At 50.2% G+C, this 21,480-nt stretch overlaps 1 protein-coding gene across 1 annotated transcript; it reads right to left on the minus strand.

Moving 5' to 3' along the window:
* Positions 1 to 394: 394 nt before the first annotated feature.
* Positions 395 to 2,922, minus strand: LOC125513109 (scarecrow-like protein 6). The gene has a single exon (XM_048678154.1). The coding sequence runs from the start codon at positions 2,614 to 2,616 to the stop codon at positions 739 to 741; it is 1,878 nt and encodes a 625-aa protein (XP_048534111.1). The 5' UTR covers positions 2,617 to 2,922; the 3' UTR covers positions 395 to 738.
* Between the last annotated feature and the right edge of the window lie 18,558 nt (positions 2,923 to 21,480).

Consider the following 21,480-nt stretch of genomic DNA (forward strand, 5'->3'; position numbering starts at 1 on the left):
CTTGGCGGCGGCTACATTGAACAGGCGGCACCGCGCCGGGACACCGGATCGCGGTGTGTGTTAGGGGGGGGGGGGGTTGTGAACTCTAGATGCCATGATGCTCGGTGGGCCTTCCGCCACTATAGCGGCGACGGATCCGACGTCGGAGGTGACGACAATGATGTGCTTGATGAGGGAGGTGCCAATGGCACTATAGGCATGGCCTACAAGGCCAACTTCCGCTGCCATGCCTAGTTTACTTTATTAAACTTGTTAAATTTTATCCGGTTTGCACGTAACATATTGAAATGTTGGCCATCAGGGTTGGAAAGGCCCAAAGACTCCTAAAAAAACTGGCAGGTAAGACAAGAGGAGAAGAGAACGGTCAAGGACGGAGGGAGCGGGAGAAGAAACATTTGAAAACGCCATAACCATTGATTTCACAGCTATAGAGTAGCAACACGTAGAGGGTAGAAACGCACCGCACCGCGACACACACACCCTGCAACCTGCCAAGCCATGCCAATTCTACTCGTGATCAACTGACACCACAGTTTGAGCATACCGAGCAACCAGCGGCAAATGCAAGGCGACACCATTAACATAGGAGTACTTCCAATTTAGGACACTAAGCGAGACGGATTCGGATCATTACAACGACGAAATAAGTACTTTGTAGTAGGATCATTAGTCCTAACTAAGTCCGATCGGCTTCTTTTGACGCCGGCGACGGCGCCGGCGCCGGCGAGGTCGGGGTTGTCAGCACCGCCACGCCGAGACCGACACGAGCTCGGCGCGCTGCCAGTAGAGGCAGAGCGATCCCGGGGCGCGCTTCTCGACGCGGAACCCCCGGACGGGCACCTTGTGCAGCAGCGACTCGGCCTGCGACTCCGCGAACGTGCTGGCCTGCACCGGCGTGAACCCGGCCGACGCGAACACGGCCCGCCACGGCAGCGGCGCCTTCTCGATGGACGCGCGGTGGCGCCCGACCACGCATTGCTCCACGGCCGGCTGGACCAGGAACCGCTCGATCTTGCCGGCCGTGTCGGGGTCGGTGCCCACGGCGTCCACGGACTCGAGGAGGAAGACGGTGGACTGGAACGCCTGGAACAGGTGCGCGGCGAAGGGCAGCTCCGTGCGGTCGCACCCGCGGTCCACGGACACGACCACCTTGGCGCCGAGGCTCTTCACGAGGCGGAGGACGGCGGGCATTGCGGCCGCGTGTGCTGCGCCGACGGGCAGGTGGACGGCGAGCGCGTCCCCGCCGGCGATGGCCACCAGGTCCGCGGGGTCGAGGGTGTCGATGTTGAATACGGTGAACTGGAAGAACACGCCGAGCTCGGCGGCGAAGCTTGAGAGGTTCTCGTGGATGAGCTGCAGCTCGAGCGGGTGGTGCGACGCCGGCGAGACCAATGCGGTGACCTTGAGCGCCGTCGCCGGGCGGCGCTGCGCGAGCTCCTGCATCAGCGACGCCCACTGCTCGCCCATGCCGATGTCGAAGTCGAGCACGTGGATGCAGCCTGCGCCGCGGAGCCCGTCGAGCACCGCCTGGACGCAGGTGAGGTGCGCGAACTGGAGCACCGGGGAGACCTCGGAGAAGGCCTTGTACGCGCCGAGCTTGAGGACCACGTCGTAGGGCGTGGACGCCGGCGGCGCGGGCGTCTCTCCGTTGGGGGAGAGCGCGAGGCGCAAAGCCTCCTTGAAGTAGAAGGCAGAGCGGAGGAGTGGCGTCCCGGCCGCGGGGGCGGCGGGGAGCCGATAATTGAGCCGCGCCAATATCTCGCGTGCGCCGAAGGCGTCGCCCGCCTCGGCAAACTTGGCAGCCTCGGCGAGCTGGTCCACCGTGGCGGCCGCCTCGTCGTTCGCCGTCCCCGCCTTGGGCTTGAGGGCGGGGAAGAACCCGCCCGCCGGAGCGAGATGCCCCTGGAAAGCAGGCAGCTTCGGCGCCGGCGCGCCTGCCATCGGGTGGTGGCGCTTGGGCGGCGGCGGCGCCGACTCGAAGGACGGGTGCGCGCCAAAGAAGGCCGCGTGTGGCTGGGGGTGGTGCTGGTGCTGGTGGAGCAGGTAGCTGGGCGCGTGGCCGAACGGGGCCCCCTTGGCGTCCTCCTCCATGGCCGGCGCGAACGGCGACAGGCTGGGCCCGAGCGACGCCGCGGGCGGCGACATCATAGACGTGGCGTGGTCGAGCTCCAGAGCGGGCGGATCCATGACGCCGGCCATCCCGGCGGACGCGTCCTCCCCGCCGCCAATGATCCAGCGGAGGAAGGTGCTGTCAGGGCCGGCGAGCCCGGGCGGCGCCGTGCCGTCCCAGCCCTCGCCGGCGCCGAGGCCCATGGCCATGTCGAGCGGCGCCAGCTGGTGCGCCCACTCCTCCTTGACCCCCGCGGCAGCATCCTCCCCGGGCGGCCATGCCTGATGCTGCGGCGGCGGCGGGGATACGTTCTTGGCGTCGCCGCCGGGCGCGAGGCTCGCCACCTCGGACGACGACAGCGCGGAGGCCTCGGAGGGCGGGCTGGGGCTGGGGCTGTGGCGGCGGTCGAGCACGGACGTGGGCTCCGCCCAGAAGCCGGCGCTGAGCTTGGGCTGCTGCTGCAGTCTCCCCGCGTGACCCTCTCCCGCAAAGGGCATTCCTCTCATCTAGCCCGGCAGCAACACCTCATGCCACCAATCCCCGCCGGGAAGAACTCGGCGCTGGTCTCTATAGTCTAGTCTAGTCTCGTCTTCTCCTTCCTCCGTCGACCTCTCCTCCCTCGTCGCTCGCTCCAAAGTTGGCTCTGGTGCGGAGTCTACGGGGCCATTAGTAGTGCACAGTCCTAGTAGTAGGGAGCTACCGCTACCAGCAGCACCACCCTTGTACTGCTGTCGCTGTGGCCCCTGTCCCTCTCCTCTCCTCTCCTCTTTGCGTGTGCGATGGATGTGAGGCTGTGGGGGAAGGCGGAGAGCGAGAGTATTTTATTCTCTTGGCAGCGTCTTGATCTTGAAATGATAGCGTGCAACATGAAAAAGGCGATAAAGTGGCCTTCTCTCCCCTCCCTCTCCTACTGCTTCAACTGGCCAGCCTCTCCTCTCCAGACCACTTTATCTTCCGCTGCAATGGCTTTCCTACTGTAGCCCACGGTTCGGTGGCAACAGAAAGAAAGAGAGAGGGCTGTGCAAAATTCCCGATGATCGTGTCTGTCTGAACATAAAACTGTCTGTGGACATAAAACTATTTTGTTTGCGGGAAGGAAGGAGCAGTGCATACAGTTGTGGCTCGCTCGTCTCGTCTCGTCTGCAGCATGTGCGCTAGTTTCCATGCCCCGCCACAAATCTATCTGCTCATCTACCCAAGCCTCCTCTAGGGCAGCCTAGCCAATCTTTACAACTGTTGTTGTGGTGGAAAAGTCTTCCACCATTTTAGTACTACTAGTACTAGTGATTTGTTTGTGTGCACGTCCTAGTTGAAAAGTTTCGGTTTATCAGGAACTGCATGTTGCACTATTAATTTCAGCTTTGCTGGGCGTGATTAGATTTCATTTTTCACTATATCAGGAGGGACAGAAAAGTGCCAATCTCTGGCATGCAAGGACCCCCTGGGAAATTCGTTCGTGCAGTCAGTGCAATCAATGCTCATTCCTTTGGTCACACCACACCAAATCCCAAGTGGCACCATGCCAGTGTTATCATGAAGAGTTCACTCATGGCCGCGTCTACATTCAGGCAGTTGCTGCATCACTATTTTTCAGGCTGGCCAGGCCAGAAGAGTATATATGTTCAGGCTTGGAGTCCCAAAGGTGAATGAATAATCAACGAGACACCCGGAAAGAGGATGAAACAGCAAAGTTAGAAAGCTGAAGCAGCTGTTTGCACCAAAATGCATCATCATTTCACTCACTGGCGTCAGCTTTTGACCCCTGACGTCGTCCAGTTAAGCACTTGATCTCTCTCTTTCCCTCGATTACTTTGCTTGAGAGCACGCTAAAGCATCATTGCTTTTATCCACAAAAGGTACCATCTTCAGAGTCGAGCTGTGCTTAAATCTGTAACCTTCAAGACTCATTAGCCTTCAAGACTCCGCCCGGAATACAGTCTTTTGCACATCCTCGGCTTAGAGCAACTCCAACACACGTACCCATTTCGTCCCTTGCTGTCCGTTTGGATCATTATAAACAAAAATGCTGATCCAATGCGCCGACCCATTTTTAAAACGTGTCGGCTTCGCGTACGTGCAAACCTATTTGCGGCCCAAATTTGCGGCTGAAATACGTCGGCGCGGATGCGAAGCGGACTCGCCGAGCATCCTCTCCGCCGCATCTTCACTTGACGGCTGCCCAACTACCGCGACCAGCTTTATTAATGACGACCGCCCATCACGGGCCCACGCGCCAGCGACAGTCGTCGGTCTTTTTTTAATTCGAGCGTGCGGTGGGGAGCGTCATCATCCGCTTCAAGACGCCCCGTCCCCATCTTGCCACCACTGTGCTTCCCCGTCGGCAACAAAGCCTAGGAAACCCTAGCCACCCCCACCCCCCCCCCCCCCCGCCTCCATCATCGTCTTCCCATCGGCCGAGGTAACGCATCAGCGTCCAAGTGCACCAGGCGAAGTGGCACTGGGAGCGCCGCGCTCCTTCCCTATCCCGACGTGACGCTGCCACACGACTGGCATTTGGATCCGGAGAGGATCCCTGTGCCGGCGGTGCCGCAGCCAGCGCGGGCGCACGTGGAGGAGGTGCGGCGCCGGAGCAGCGTCGTGACCCGACGTACGGATTAGTCTCGTCCGCACGGCAGCGGTGGTTCTCCTTCGAGCTCGAGGAGGCCAGGAGGCACATCGCCCGCGACGTGCGCCTTGGCTCCCCGCCGCCGCCCACCATCGAGCGCTACCCGTGGACCGGGCATGTGCGCGAGTGGGTCAGTGTGCCACCGGTCTGGTATCGGGTGACGGCAGCGCAGGAGCAGACCTACCTCGAGCAGTGGCGATAGCAATGACTAGCTGAGGAGCGCCGCGAGGGCGAGTACCTCGAGATGCTCGAGCGCGACGCGAAGGAGGAGCAGCGCGAGGCGGAGGAGGAGGCGCGCCTTGCCGGCACTGGGCCAGCCCAACCGCCGCCGGCGGACGACGTCGCTATCGCGTGGTCGACGACCTTCCCTTGGGCTGACCCGGCGCCGAAGCTCATCGACCTCACCGGCCCTGACAAGGACGACGAGGACGCCTAGGGCAGCGCGCCTAGTTTTAATTATGTTATAGTTAATGTAAGTGGACTCGTGGACTCTCGCCGGCCTTTGGGGCGGCATTAATGTTTAATTAATCTTTTTATTTTTTTTCCAAAATGTGTTGTGTCATGTTTTTTACGCGTGACCTGAAAAATGGGTCGGGCCAGCATTGGACGCAAGCACCGACCCAAATGCGAAAGACGACATAGATGTTCGCCGGACCGACCCAAACAGACAAAAAACGAACAAAACCGCTGTTCATTTGGGTCGGCGTGTTAGAGTTGCTCTTACTATACCATAAAACAAAATAAAAGACCCTAGTGAGAGTCGAAAGTCAGGTGCCAGCATATGGCAACTCCGAACATTTTCGATGGCGAATTTAGTTACGCAAGAAGACAAATATGACAACTTTCGTGCTTCAGTTTATTTTTAGAGCACATTCGAGAGACTGAGCCGGTATGTCATCTTAAAATTTACGAAGTCACTGTTGGCGCAGCGCATCGCTGGAAATTCTAAAATAAATTCAGAAATAATGCGACCAACAGGACTTGTATTCTGATGGGCTGAGGCTACCACTGTCATTCTAGCCATCCAATCACATATTAGTTCGCGAGTGTCACACACTTGATCGTGTGGCACTTATCATCGGGAAAAAAATAGCTCGCCATCAGCACAGGGCATATTATCGGAGAAGAAGATCGAAGAAGGATTGCAAATCAAAACGTGGTTCAATGACCCGAGACAAGAAAGCAACTGCCGATCATCAGTGATCACCGCTCACAATCGACATCAGATGATTAATCTGGTAAAACCGTCCCTGTCCATAGCTGTTGACTGAAAACCTGTAGTTTTCTCTTTTTCATCAGAAAATTATACTTATATACTAACATGTCAGTGTCATTGGCAGCTGGGGGTTAAACATACGAGTTTCCCTCGTTAATTAGCCTGTCTGGATTTTAAAATCCCCAAGATTGATGCCTACATGCATGCACATAGTACATGGTAGCAGGCACAAGGAAACTGTCACCGGCTTAGTTAATTAGATTGCCTAGCCTAACTCTAAATGGCATCTGGTTCTCGTCCATTTTCTTCTTCGGATGGGACGTCGACTTAGTTAACAAATTTGAGGAGCTTCGAAGCCAGGACTGAAGCGCACTACTACACGTCTTGATGCATACGCTCTGCCCATGCCCAGGTCAAATCACATTGTATATATAACTGAGAACTAGGGCTAGTTTAGAATGTGATAGAGACAAAGCCGTGTGGATTCTTGATGTGAAAGTCTCTACTACGTGCATAAAGCATAACTATAATCTGTTTTGCCTAGCACAAAATTTATGATATTGATGAGGATGACGGGTACGTTAGGGCATCTCGAACGGCGCCCCGCAAATTTACTCCCGCATGTTGAAATATTAGGCAAGTTGGTCGGCCTGGCTGTGATGGAAAGAGCTAGAAAAAAGCAGAACTCATGGATAACAAATATCAAAGAGGGGGATGCAAACACTCGTTACTTCCATATTCGGATCAACGGGAGACGCCAGAAAAACCTTATCCAGAGATTCAAGCATGGAGGTGGCTGGGTGACTAGCCATGATCATAAAAGCAACATTGTCGTCATATTTTGCCAACATTATCAAGAGGGGTTCGCCACGCTCCAAAACTATCAACTGGGATGCCTGATGAAGCTATTTACCTAGGGTAGGGTCATGGATCTGTTCAAGATACCCTCCCCAAGAATATCCCTAAAAGAACCAGAAGTAGTCGAAGAAAAATCATCATCCACTCGACCATGAAGCCATGTTCCACTCAACAATCTTGAAGACACTCGACCGTACGGACAACCACTCGACTACCAAAAGATCTAGAGCCACTCCACTCTGCAACGGTCGCGATTTAAGTCATAGCCTTAATGGTCATATGTACTTTTATTACAGGCGTTACCAGTAACGTCCCCATCTTTATGTACCTTAAACCCTTTGTAACTGAGGGCGGGAGGGGTCTGGCGAACTCTATATAAGCCACCCCCCTCCTCAGGGACAAGGGTTCACACTTTCGGTAACACACACGCATATAATCCAGTCGACCGCCTCCGGGCTCCGAGACGTAGGGCTGTTACTTCCTCCGAGAAGGGCCTGAACTCGTAAAACTCCTGAGTACAACTCCTCCATAGCTAAGATCTTGCCTCTACATTGCTACCCCCCATTCTACTGTCAGACTTAGAACCACGACAGTTGGCGCCCACCGTGGGCCGGTGTCTTAGCGACTTTTTGGAGAAGTTGCAATTTTTCCGATCCCCTTCATCATGGTTTCAGGCGGAGGTTTTGCTAAGGGCCGCGAGATCCGTCTCGGCGCGCTCGTGTTTGTCGCCGATGACTCCGCTTGGCTTCAGGAGGCTCCACTCAACGTCGACGCACTCCCCGTCTGCGGGGCGACGCACTTTTGCGCATGCGTTCGCGGCGTCCTCCTACGGCAGCCGTCGACCCAGTATCAGTCGGCTCTTGTAGCTTCCGCCCTCCCTGCGGCCCGCCGGAGCAAACGTTCCGGTCGATCGAGGCTTCAGCGGTGGGTGAAGCATGCGGTGGCTCGCTAGTCGGCCACCCCCAAGTCGCGGCAATCGAGCCCGACGAAACCCTCTGCGGCCTGTTCGATCTGTCGACTGGCTCCGTAGAGACTGCATCCGAGTGCGACAGCAGCGACCCTACGGCGGAAGTCAGAATGTGGAAGCATACATAGATGACATCGTGGTCAAGTCACGTAAAGGTTCCGACCTACTGGCTGACCTTGCTGAAACCTTTGCCAACCTCAGAAGGTATGATATCAAGCTTAATCCATCAAAGTGCACGTTTGGAGTTCCAGGCGGAAAATTACTCGGTTTTCTCGTTTCCGAACGAGGGATCGACGCTAACCCAGAGAAAGTGGGTGCCATACTCCGGATGAAACACCCTGTGCGTGTGCACAATGTCCAGAAACTTACTGGTTGTTTGGCCGCCCTAAGTCGATCCATTTCTCGCCTTGGTGAAAAGGCACTGCCTCTTTATCGATTGATGAAGAAATCAGATAAGTTCGAGTGGACTCCTGAAGCTGATGCAGCATTTGCAGAGCTAAAAGCCATGCTTTCCACCCAGCCGATGCTTGCTGCCCCAATCAGCAAAGAGCCTTTACTGCTTTATATAGCAGCCATTGGACAAGTCGTTAGTATAGTACGTACGGTCGAGCGGAAAGAAGAGGGAAAAGCCTATAAAGTTTAGCGCCCAGTTTATTATGTTTCTGAAGTTCTGAATCCGTCAAAGCAGAGATATCCACACTATCAGAAGCTTGTTTATGGGATTTACATGACCACGAAGAAGGTTGCACACTATTTCTCTGATCACTCTGTTACAATCGTCAGCGACGCTCCATTGTCGGAGATTCTGCACAACAGAGATGCAACTGGTCGAGTGGCAAAATGGGCGATTGAACTCCTTCCTTTAGATATCAAGTTTGAGGCAAAGAAAGCTATCAAGTCCCAAGCAGTGGCAGATTTCCTCGCCGAGTGGATCGAACAACAACTGTCGACTCAAGTTCACTCAGAGCACTGGACCATGTTCTTTGATGGGTCCAAGATGCTGAATGGTTCTGGTGCTGGGGTGGTACTGGTATCCCCCCGAGGAGACAAGCTCAGATACGTTCTCCAGATTCACTTTGATTCCTCCAATAACGAAGCAGAATATGAAGCACTCCTATATGGGTTACGTATGGCCATTTCACTCGGCGTCCGTCGCCTCATGGTTTACGGCGACTCGGATTTGGTGGTCAATCAAGTGATGAAAGAATGGGACGTTAGAAGCCCAGCTATGACTGGTTACTGCAATGCGGTGAGGAAGTTGGAAAAGAAGTTAAAGGGGTTAGAGCTCCATCACATACCCCGTCTGAAAAATCAAGCAGCCGATGATTTGGCAAAGATAGGTTCCAAGAGAGAAGCCATTCCCAGCAATGTGTTTTTGGAACATATTCACACACCGACAGTTCAGGAAGATCCTTTCACGGAAGAGCCCCCGCAGCCTAAGAGCGCCACAAATCCAACTGAAGTCAAGGTCCCAGCCGTGGTCGATCTAATCATGGAGGTCCTAGTCATTACTCCCGACTGGACAGTGTCATACATTGCATACATCCTTAGGAAGGAACTGCCAGAGGACGAAGAAGAGGCTCGACAGATCGTCCGTCGATCCAAGGCCTTTACTGTGATAAGAGGACAATTGTTCAGGGAAAGCGTGACTAGAGCCAGTCAGAAATGCATAACGCCCGAAGAAGGTCGAATGATCCTCAACGACATCCACCCGGGGACCTGTGGTCACCATGCGTCCTCTCGGGCCATCGTGGCTAAAGCATACCGAGCCGGATTTTATTGGCCACGAGAAAATGAAATGGCGAAAGATATAGTCGACAGATGTGAAGGCTGCCAGTTTTACTCTGACATGTCTCATAAGCCAGCGTCAGCCCTGAAGACCATTCCCCTCGTCTGGCCCTTTGCTGTTTGGAGATTAGATATGGTTGGACCACTGAGAACTGGTAGGATCGGCTTCACTCATGTGCTCGTAGCAGTCGACAAGTTTACCAAATGGGTTGAAGCTAAACCTATCAAGAATCTTGAAGCCAGCACCGCTGTCAGTTTTATCAGGGAATTGACATTCAGATATGGAGTTCCACACAACATCATCACTGACAACGGATCGAACTTCGATTCTGATGAGTTTAGAGCTTTCTGCGCTTCTCAAGGCACACGAGTCGACTATGCTTCGGTCGCTCACCCGTAGTCGAATGGACAAGCAGAAAGAGCAAATGGCCTAATTCTCAAAGGACTGAAACCCCGACTGATGCGTGATCTCAAACACGCAGTAGGCGCTTGGGTCGATGAACTTCCATCAGTTCTTTGGGGTTTGAGGACAACTCCTAATCGGTCGACTGGACGAACTCCTTTCTTTTTGGTCTATGGAGCCGAAGCTGTTCTATGAAGTGACCTGCTCCACAATGCACCCCGAGTTGAGCTCTTCTCTGAACAAGAAGCAGAACAGGCCCGGCAAGATTCAGTCGATCTCTTAGAGGAGGAAAGAGAGATGGCCTTGATCCGGTCGACCATTTATCAGCAAGACTTGCGTCGATTCCACGCCAGAAACGTGAGGGGTCGAGCCTTTTAAGAGGGAGACTTGGTTCTTCGAGTGGATCAACAGAAGCCACACAAGCTCGCCCCTGCTTGGGAAGGCCCCTTCATCATCACCAGAGTTCTCCACAATGGAGCATACCATCTTTACAATGTCGAGCATCAGAAAGACGAGTCACGAGCTTGGAATGCGGAGCTGCTCCGCCCCTTTTATACTTAAGTACTCGTTCGAATAAAGTGTAATAAGAAGTACCTTTGTAATTTGTTTACCAAAGACAAGAGCTTTACAGTCCTCTGGCACGATTGTTGTTGCTTTTGTTTATGTCTGAAAACCCCCAGCGGGTGGCTTAGCTGTGAATCCGTTTCGCCTAAGTTTTCAAACAACCTACCGAGTGGTGAGCCAGCCTCCCACTCGGGGGCTTAGTTGCAGTCCAGTACTCGCCTAAGTTTGTAAAATCCTACCGAGTGGTGAGCAATCCTCTCACTCGGGGGCTTAGCTGCAATCCAGTACTCGCCTAAGTTTAAAAAATCCTATCGAGTGGTGAGCAATCCTACCACTCGGGGGCTTAGCTGCAGTCCAGTACTCGCCTAAGTTTAAAAAATCCTACCGAGTGGTGAGCAATCCTCCCACTCGGGGGCTTAGCTGCAGTCCAGTACTCGCCTAAGTTTAAAAAATCCTACCGAGTGGTGAGCAATCCTCCCACTCGGGGGCTTAGCTGCAGTCCAGTACTCGCCTAAGTTTAAAAAATCCTACCGAGTGGTGAGCAATCCTCCCACTCGGGGGCTTAGCTGCAGTCCAGTACTCACCTAAGTTTAAAAAATCCTTCCGAGTGGTGAGCAATCCTCCCACTCGGGGGCTTAGTTGCAGTACAGTACTCGCCTAAGTTTAAAAAATCCTACCGAGTGGTGAGCAATCCTCCCACTCGGGGGCTTAGCTGCAGTCCAGTACTCGCCTAAGTTTAAAAAATCCTACCGAGTGGTGAGCAATCCTCCCACTCGAGAGCTTAGCTGCAGTCCTGTACTCGCCTAAGTTTGTAAAATCCTTTCCCTAAGAGCTGCACCACCAGTACAACGTACGCTCCATCCCTACCCGCAAGGACGACAAGGTGCAGGTCGACCGCGGCCCTCTTCTCCGAGCTACGCCACAAATACAACGTGCGCTCCATCCTTGTCCGCAAGGATGGCGAGGCGCAGGTCGACTGCAACCTTCTCCTCCGAGCTGTGCCACAAATACAACGTACGCTCCACCCTTGTCCGCAAGGACGATGAGGCGCAATCGACTGCAACCCTCTTCTCCGAGCTTCGCCACAAGTACAACGTGCGCTCCATCCTTGTCCGCAAGGACGGCGAGGCGCAGGTCGACTGCAACCTTCTCCTCCGAGCTACGCCACAAATACAATGGAGCAGATCCCAAAAGCAATCGCAAGCATATGCAAAAGCAGTTCGGATAAATCCTAAAGTTCCAAGCAACAAATCAAAAGTATTCGAGCATCAAGCCCGAAGGAGTTTAATGGTTACAGCAACCACTCGGCATTCCGAGGCAAATTTAAGACAGGTTTAAATCTCATAGTTTGTTCACTCGGCAGAAGGAGGGCTGGAGGGTTCGACGAATTCGTCCAAGTCGATTCCATCTGCGATCCGAGTGACAGCAGCGATGAAAGTCTCCATAAAGGACTGGAAGTCGTGCCTTTTGGTGTTGGCGACCTTGATCGCCGCCAGCTTGTCTTCTCGAGCTTCCTTGCAGTGGACTCTTACCAAGGACAACGCCACGTCAGCACCACACCGGGCAGAGGACTTCTTCCATTCTTGCACTCGACCAGGGATCTCGTCGAGCCAAGCCATCAGAGATTCCAGGTCATTTTGAAGTGTCGCCCTTGGCCAGAGTAATGGGTCGATTCGTGAAACTGCCACCTTCAGACGCGTGAGGTAACTTGTGACGCTGGCGACATGGGACTCCAGTCGGAGCACGTTCATGGCAGTTTCGTCGCAAACTGGAGAAGCGATAGGGTCCAGACCCGTCTCGATCCTTCCGGTTTCCTTGTCAAAGTTTTGGCAGAATTCTGCAGTCAAAAGAGTTAGTGAGTTGACTGGACAGGATTAACTTGCAAGCAGCAAAACAGTCGGTTTAAAAGGAGTACCTTCCAGCATAAGATAGAGCTTCTTAGCAAGAGTTCTCAGATAGGCTTCCGTGTGATTTCTCTTGTGGACCGCAGACTCCAACTTCTCATTCAGGGCAATTTTATCCTTCTTCAGACGACTCACCTCTCGGTTAGACTCATTGAGATAGGACTTCAGCTTGTTCACCTCCCCTTCCAACGCTCCGACTGAAGCCAGCTTCTGGTCTGCAAGGGCAGTCTTATCTTGGGCTTTCTTCTGCATAGCTGCAAGGTCCAAGTCCTTCTTCTCCAGAGCCAACCGCATTTTCTCTGCAAAAGAAGCAATCGGATCAAACAAGAGATCGAAGAAATATCTTAAAAGACGATCGACGCGAACAGTCGACAGGCAGTTACCTTCCATACCAGCAGCTTCATCTTGAGCTTTCTTCAAATTCTGTTGGGCCAGCTCCAAGTCGAGGTTTAGTTGCCTCTGCTTCTCCTCAAGTTTAGCAAACTTGGAAATGAGAGTACAAGATTTCTGCAGGAGGTAAAAGACGTGTCAATTGACAAGATCAAAGGTTATTTACTCAGACCCCAGCCAACTGCCCACAGTCGACTGTGGTCTCGGGGACTACACCCAGCGGGTGCACTTGGCGTGCCCCCACTGATTCAGACCCAACTCGACCGGTCCACCCGGGTCGAGTAAAAAAACAAAGAGAAGAAAAGAATTATTCAGACCCCGGCCAACTGCCAGCAGTCGACCACGGTCTCGGGGACTACACCCAGTGGGTGCACTTGACGTGCCCCCACTGGTTCAGATATCATTTGACTGGTCCGCCCGGGTCGGGTGGAAGAAAAGAAAGAAAAAAGAACTCAGACCCCAGTCGACTGCCCGCAGTCTACTGCGGTCTCGGGGACTACGCCCAGTGGGTGCACTTAGAGTGCCCCACCGGTTCAGATCCTACTAGCCAGACCGAGTGGAAGAGCGCAAATACCAAAGACAACAAAACACCCAGTGGGTGTACAGATTCGACGCAAACAATAAGAGATTGTATGGAAGAAAATATTTTGGGTAGTATATCCTAATAGAACAAGGTCAGTCGGAAGTTTACTTACTTGGACATTGGCCCGGAGAGCAGCGCTGGCGTCGTAAGCAGCCTGGCTATGCTCGTGCACCGTCTTCATCCGCTCCATCATCACGTCAGCCTGACGAATGGCTTCCGCAGCCGCGTCCGACTGGTTTTCTGGAACATGGTAGTTGGTGAAGAAGGGGGCAGACGACCCAGGTGCAGCAGCTTGGAGCTCCGAAGCGTGAGGCTGGACGACTGAAGGGAACACCGGTTCAATCGACGGTGCAGGGCGCTCACTCGACAATGGTACAACGGAAGTTACAAAGACCCCGCCTGCGTCTTCAGATTGCCGGGCGGTTGGTGTGGTCATCGGTCCCTATTGAGACGTCTTGCCAGCTGCTACTTTTTTGTTCTTTCTGGGCCTAGGGGCCACGTCTTCATCATCATCTGGAAGATCGATGACGTTGGGTAGAGCTGCAGAGAAATCAGTCGGCCCCAAGTGAATCGCTAGAATTCAATCGACCGAGTAATCAAGAACAAGATCATAAGAGTTTTTACCTGGGTTGGAGGTGACCGCGTCTTCCATCTCCTCGTCTCGATATTGGTAGGAAGAGGTTCCCGATGTAGCAGCACTGCAAATGTCCACACTCAGTCGGTTATGTTCTGTTGCTCGAGTCAACAAAAAGAACGGATCAGATGATTACCCAGAGATGGTGGGGACGATCACTTTGATTCTGGGCAAAGCCTTCGATGGTTTAGAGGAGGTGGCTTTCGATGCTTTTGGCGCAGGAGGCGGCACAACCTTGAGCTGCTTCGACGCCTTCTCAGTCGGCGCTGGGGAAGACGTCCGAGGGCGCTTCGAAGTTTGCCCAGTCAGCGCGGTCGCCAGGACCGGGGTGCTCGCCGGGTCGTGAGCGTGCTTGGATCTCCTCTCTCTGCGAGTAGGCGAATCGACCTCTTCGTCATCACTCGAGTCGTCGCTCTTCTCGTCCTCCTCTGCATCCGAGTGCCACTCGCCACTCTCGCCCCTGCTTGCCCCTTCCTCGACGTCTTGCTCCTGCACTCCATTGGGCATCGAGTACATATCAATGAGAGCCTGAAAGGACAACGAGCAAAAGAAATACAGTCAACCATCAACAAAGTGCTACACAATGAATCGAGAAGATACTTGACAATGCAGAATCACACCTATTCTGGCTGGCGCGAATGGTCGAATGGAATCACCCTCCTAGACCCCCGGGGATTATCTTTGTTGCCGGTGATTCCTCTCAGCCACTTCTCCACCGTGTCTTCGCTAACGTCCTCCGGGTGGATCCGAGTGGAGTCCTCGAGACCCGAGTACATCCACATCGGATGGTCACGGGCTTGGAGAGGTTGGATGCGTCGACTGAGAAAGACCTCGAGCAGGTCCATCCCAGTCACCCCGTCGCGGACAAGTTGGACGACCCGCTCGACCAACGCCTTGACCTGCGCCTTCTCTTTTGGGATCACCCTCAAGGAGGAGCGATTCTCCACTCGAGCCAGGGAAAAGGGGGGAAGTCCAGTCGACTGGCCCAGAGTCGGCTGGTCCTTACAGTAAAACCAGGTCGACTGCCAGCCCCGGACCGAGTCAGGAAGGATCATCGCTGGGAAGGTACTCTTGTTCCTCAGTTGGATTCCAAGGCCCCTGCACATCTGTATCACACGCGTCCTCTCGTCACTCGGGTTGGCTTTCTTGACCGACTGGGAGCGGCAGGTGAATATGTGTTTGAAGAGACCCTAGTGCGGTCGACAACCCAAGAAATTTTCGCACATTGACACAAAGGCAGCCAGATACACTATGGTGTTTGGAGTAAAGTGGTGGAGTTGAGCCCCGAAGAAGTTCAAAAAGCCACAAAAGAAAGGGTGGGGAGGCAAAGAGAATCCGCGGTCGACATGAGTGGCGAGAAGAACGCACTCACCCTCCAGCGGCCGCGGCTAGGTCTCGTTCCTCGGGAGCCATGCTGATTCGTGGGGGATCAGTCCCCCTCCACCAGGTCGTCGAGGTCGTCCTGGCTAATCGTCGAGCGTATCCAGTCGCCCTGGATCCATCCCAGCGGCAGGCCGGATCTCGACGAGGATCCACCCCGGCTGGTCCTCTTGCCTTTCGCCTTCACGGTCGCCTTCTTCGCGCGCTCCAACGCCACCGTCTTCTCCTTTCCCATGGCGGCGGATCAAGTCCGAGCGAGGCTACGACACCGAGAGCGGAAGCGGGCGCAACGGAGAAGTCTGAGGAAGAAGAAAGCGAATGAGGGCGCACTGTTCAAAAGCCCGGTCCGGTGCCTTTTACATGGTCATGATGATCCACAAGTATAGGGGATCTATCGTAGCCCTTTCGATAAGTAAGAGTGTCGAACCCAACGAGGAGCATAAGGAAATGATAAGCGGTTTTCAGCAAGGTATTCTCTGCAAGTACTGAAATAAGTGGTAACAGATAGTTTTGTGATAAGATAAATTGTAACGAGCAACAAGTAACAAAAGTAAATAAAGTGCAGCAAGGTGGCCCAATCCTTTTGTTGCAAAGGACAAGCCGGAACAAACTCTTATAATAGGAAAAGCGTTCCCGAGGACACATGGGAATATCGTCAAGCTAGTTTTCATCACGTTCATATGATTCGCGTTTGATACTTTGATAATTTGATATGTGGGTGGACCGGTGCTTGGGTGCTGTTCTTACTTGAACAAGCATCCCACTTATGATTAACCTCTACTGCAAGCATCCGCAACTACAAAAAGTATTAAGGTAAACCTAACCATAGCATGAAACATGTGGATCCAAATCAGCCCCTTACGAAGCAACGCATAAACTAGGGTTTAAGCTTCTGTCACTCTAGCAACCCATCTTCTACTTATTACTTCCCAATGCCTTCCTCTAGGCCCAAATAATGGTGAAGTGTTATGTAGTCGACGTTCACATAACACCACTAGAGGCTAGACAACATACATCTTATCAAAATATCAAACTAATACCAAATTCATATGACTACTGATAACAAGACTTCTCCCTTGTCCTCAGGAACAAACATAATTACTCACAAAGCATATTCATGTTCATATTCAGAGGGGTAATAATATGCATATAGGATCTGAACATATGATCTTCCACCAAATAAACCAACTAGCATCAACTACAAGGAGTAATCAACACTACTAGCAACCTACTAGCACCAATCCCGGACTTTGAGACAAGAATTGGATACAAGAGATGAACTAGGGTTTGGAGATGATTTGGTGTTGGTGAAGATGTTGATGGAGATTTCCCTCTCCCGATGAGAGGAGTGTTGGTGATGACGATAGTGATGATTTCCCCCTCCCGGAGGGAAGTATCCCCGGCAGAACAGCTCTGCCAGAGCTCTAGATTGGTTCCGCCAAGGTTCCGCCTCGTGGCGGCGGAGTCTCGTACCGAAAAGTTCCTTCTTATTTTTTCTCATCGAAAGACTTCATATAGGAGAAGATGGACGTCGAAGAGCCACCAGGGGGCCCACGAGGTAGGGGGGCGCGCCCCCACCCTCGTGAGCAGGGTGTGGGCCCCCTGGCCTTCATCTTTGGCGTGGATGTCTCTTTATTTATTTTAAGATGTTCCGTGGAGTTTCAGGACTTCTGGAGTTGCGCAGAATAGGTCTCTAATATTTGCTCCTTTTCCAGCCCAGAATTCCAGCTGCCGACATTCTCCCTCCTTACGTAAACCTTGTAAAATAAGAGAGAATAGCCATAAGTATTGTGACATAAAGTGAAATAACAGCCCACAATGCAATAAATATCGATATAAAAGCATGATGCAAAATGGACGTATCAACTCCCCCAAGCTTAGACCTCGCTTGTCCTCAAGCGAAAAGCCGATAACAATAAATATGTCCTCATGTTTAGAGGTAGAGGCATCGATAAAATAAAATAAAATACGGACATGAAGGCATCACGATTATTCTCATAATAGCAACATATATAGCTTTTGTCATATGATTACTTATGTTCAAGTGATGATCTATTCACAATGCAAAAGTATAAATCATAAACCTTATTGGGCTCCAACAAGCTATAACCTCAGTCATTGAAGCAATTGCAATTTATCATAATATCGGAAAGAGTCTATGTCAGAGCTAAAAAGCAAGTCCACATACTCAACTATCATTTAATCCTCCATAATTGCTAACACTCACGCAATACTTGTGGTTACGGAGTTTTAATCGGTCACAGAGAAAGATAGGGGCTTATGGTTTTGCCCCGCAACCTTTTACCTCAAGGGTAATGTCAACAATAATGGTTCATGCTCCCCTACATCCAATTAGGTATATATATCATGTTCTTTCCAACATGCTGAGCTTTCCAAAGGATAAAATGAAAAAGAAAAGGTGAAGATCACCATGACTCTTGCATAAGTTAGAAGATAATAATAAAGGATAGGCCCTTCGCAGAGGGAAGCAAAGGTTGCCATGCGCTTTTATGGTTGGATGCATAAAATCTCAATGCGAAAGAACGTCACTTTATATTGCCCCTTGTGATATGAACCTTTATTATGCAGTCCGTCGCTTTTATTACTTCCACATCACAAGATCGTATAAAGCTTATTTCTCCCCACACCAATCAATCATACATATTTAGAGCAATTTTTATTGCTTTGCACCGATGACAACTTACTTGAAGGATCTTACTCAATCCATAGGTAGATATGGTGGACTCTCATGGCAAAACTGGTTTAAGGGTATTTGGAAGCACAAGTAGTATTTCTACTTGGTGCTGAGATTTGGCTAGCATGAGGGGGAAAGGCAAGCTCAACAAGTTAGAGGATCCATGACAATATACATTATCTCAGATATAAGAAAGACATAACTCATTATGTTGTCTTCCTTGTCCAATATCAACCCTTTAGCATGTCATATTTTAATGAGTGCTCCCAATCATAAAAGATGCCAATGATAATATATCTATATGTGAAACCTCTCTTTCCTTATTACTTCCTATTAATTGCAACAATGACCAAAGCTATGTCTGCCAACTCCCAACAACTTTTAATCATCATACTCTTTCTATGTGAAGTCATTACTCTCAATAAGATCAATATGAACTCTTTGTTTCTTTTTATTCTTTTTCTCTTTTCTTTTATTCACCCAAGATCATGGCAAAATAATCAAGCCCTTGACTCAATGCTAATCTTTATTATACATAGCTCACGGACTCGATTACAAAGAGAGATCATAAAGCAAACTCAAAACTAGATCATGCCATAAACTTTATTCTACTAAATCAAGATACTACTAATAGGATCAAACTAAGAAAAACGATAAAGATAGGAGATGTGATTGTGAGATACGATACCGGGGCACCTCCCCCAAGCTTGGCAGTTGCCAAGGGGAGTGCCCATACCCATGTGATTATATCTCCTTTGTCGGTGAAGAAGGTGGAGGTGATGGATAATCGCACATCGAGCGTAAGAGGTCCTCCAGCTTGCGAATAATGCCCTTGAGTGACAAATATGCTCCTTCAACAAAATATTTTCTTGTGTGAGATACTTGTTTTGTATACGAGCTAACTCAATCATCTTGAAAGCTTCGATCTCAGTTGGGGTAAGAAGGTTATGATCAAGTTGAGGATGTCTTTTGCTGCTGGAGCTTGATCCTCCGTGGCCTTCTTGATCCTTTCATCCTTGTTGACCCTCGTGGGTTCTTCCCTCTTCAGATCTATCTTCATTAGCCAAGCATCGTTGTCACCATTGTTGGAGGAGGGAGACGACATGATGCCTAGCCTGGAAAACCCTGACAGAAAACAGCTCGAAACAAGAACAAGAGGAGGTTTGCGTGATACGGGAGTCAAAACCTTCGGGAGAATTATATAATGAATTTTTACCGACCAAAATACGTAACATGCAAGAAAACGGAGTCCGGAAGGCACACGAGGTGCTCACGAGGTAGGGGGGCGCCCACCACCCTCGTGGGGCCCTCGTGTCCTTCCCGGACTGCTACTTATTTTTCTATTTTTCTAAATATTCCAAAACGAGAGAAATATTGCCTTAAAAATTGTTTTGGAGTCGGTTTACTTACCGTACCACATACCTATTCCTTTTCGGAGTCTGAAACGTTCCGGAAAGTGTCTCTTATGTATTCCTCCGGGGTTACGGTTTCAATAATATTGGTTTCAACATTTATGGGATTACCTGAGATATAATGTTTGATTCTTTGACCGTTTACCACCTTCGGATTTGTGCCTTCGAAGTTGTTGATTTTTATGGCACCAGAACGATAGACCTCCTCGATACGTAAGGGCCTTCCCATTTAGAGAGAAGTTTTCCTGCAAAAAATCTTAAACGAGAGTTGTATAGCAATACATATCACCTACATTAAACTCACGCTTTTGTATCCTTTTGTCATGCCATCTTTTAACTTTTTCTTTAAACAACTTGGCATTTTCATAAGCTTGGGTTCTCCATTCATCAAGTGAGCTAATATCAAATAACCTCTTCTCACCGGCAAGTTTTAAAATCATAGTTGAGCTCTTTAATAGCCCAATATGCCTTATGTTCTAGTTCGAAGAGGTAAGTGACATGCTTTTCCATAAACCATTTTATACGGAGACATACCCATAGGATTTTTATATGCAGTTCTATAAGCCCATAATGCATCATCAAGTTTCTTGGACCAATTCTTTCTAGACCTATTAACAGTCTTTTGCAAAATTAATTTTGAGCTCTCTATTACTCAACTCTACTTGACCACTAGACTGTGGGTGATAAGAGATGCAATTCTATGATTAACATCATTTAGCAAGCATTTTATGGAAAGAACCATGAATAAATGTGAACCACCATCAGTCATTAAGTATCTAGGGACTCCAAACCTCGGGAAAAATAACTTCTTTAAGCATTTTAATAGAAGTGTTATGATCAACTACTAGTTGGAATAGCTTCTACCCACTTAGTAACGTAATCAACAGCAACTAAAATATGTGTATATCCATTAGAAGGAAAAGGTCCATATAATCAAAGCCCCAAACATCAAATGGTTCAATAACAAGTGAATAATTCATAGGCATTTCTTGACGTCTACTAATATTACCAATTCTTTGACATTCATCACAAGACAAGACAAACTTACGGGCATCCTTGAAGAGAGTAGGCCAATAAAAACCAGATTGCAATACCTTATGTGCAGTTCTATCTCCAGCGTGGTGTCCTCCATAAAGCCTCGGAATGACACTTGCGTAGGATCTGTTCCTGTTCATGCTCAGGTACACAACGTCTAATAGCACCATCTACTCCATCTTTATAAAGATGTGGGTCATCCCAAAAGTAATGTCTTAAATCGTAGAAAAACTTTTTTCTTTTCTGGGTATGTGAAACTAGGGGTAATAAACTTAGCAACATAATTAGCATAATCAGTCATACCATGGAGTACTTACGAGAAAGTACTATAACATTTAATTGTTCAATAGCTGGAAAAGCTATCATTAATAGGTAGTGGGTCATCAAGGAACATCTCTAACCTAGACAGGTTGTTTACAACCGGGGTTCTGAGCTCCTTTCTATCAACAAATATGCAAATCAAATTCTTGTAGCAAGAGAACCCATCTAATAAGTATAGGTTTAACATCTTTCTTTTCCATAAGGTATTTAATAGCAGCATGATCAGTGTGAATAGTTACTTTAGAATCAACAATATAAGGTCTGAACTTATCACAAGCAAATAGAACTTCTAAAAGTTCTTTTTCGGTAGTAGCATAATTTCTTTGAGCATTGTCTAGATTCTTACTAGCATAAAGAATAACATTTAATTTCTTATCAACTCTTTGCCCTAGAACAGCACCTACAGCATAATCACTAGCATCACACATAGTTTCAAAGGGTAAATTCCAATAAGGTGGCTGAACAACAGGTGCAGAGACTAATGCTTTCTTAAGTATTTCAAATGCTTCTACACAATCATCATCAAAGACAAATGGTATATATTTTTGCAATAAATTAGTCAGAGGCCGAGAAATTTTTGAGAAGTCCTTAATG

Source organism: Triticum urartu, chromosome 1 (genome assembly GCF_003073215.2).
Source record: "Triticum urartu cultivar G1812 chromosome 1, Tu2.1, whole genome shotgun sequence".
In the NCBI taxonomy this organism is placed as follows: domain Eukaryota; kingdom Viridiplantae; phylum Streptophyta; class Magnoliopsida; order Poales; family Poaceae; genus Triticum; species Triticum urartu.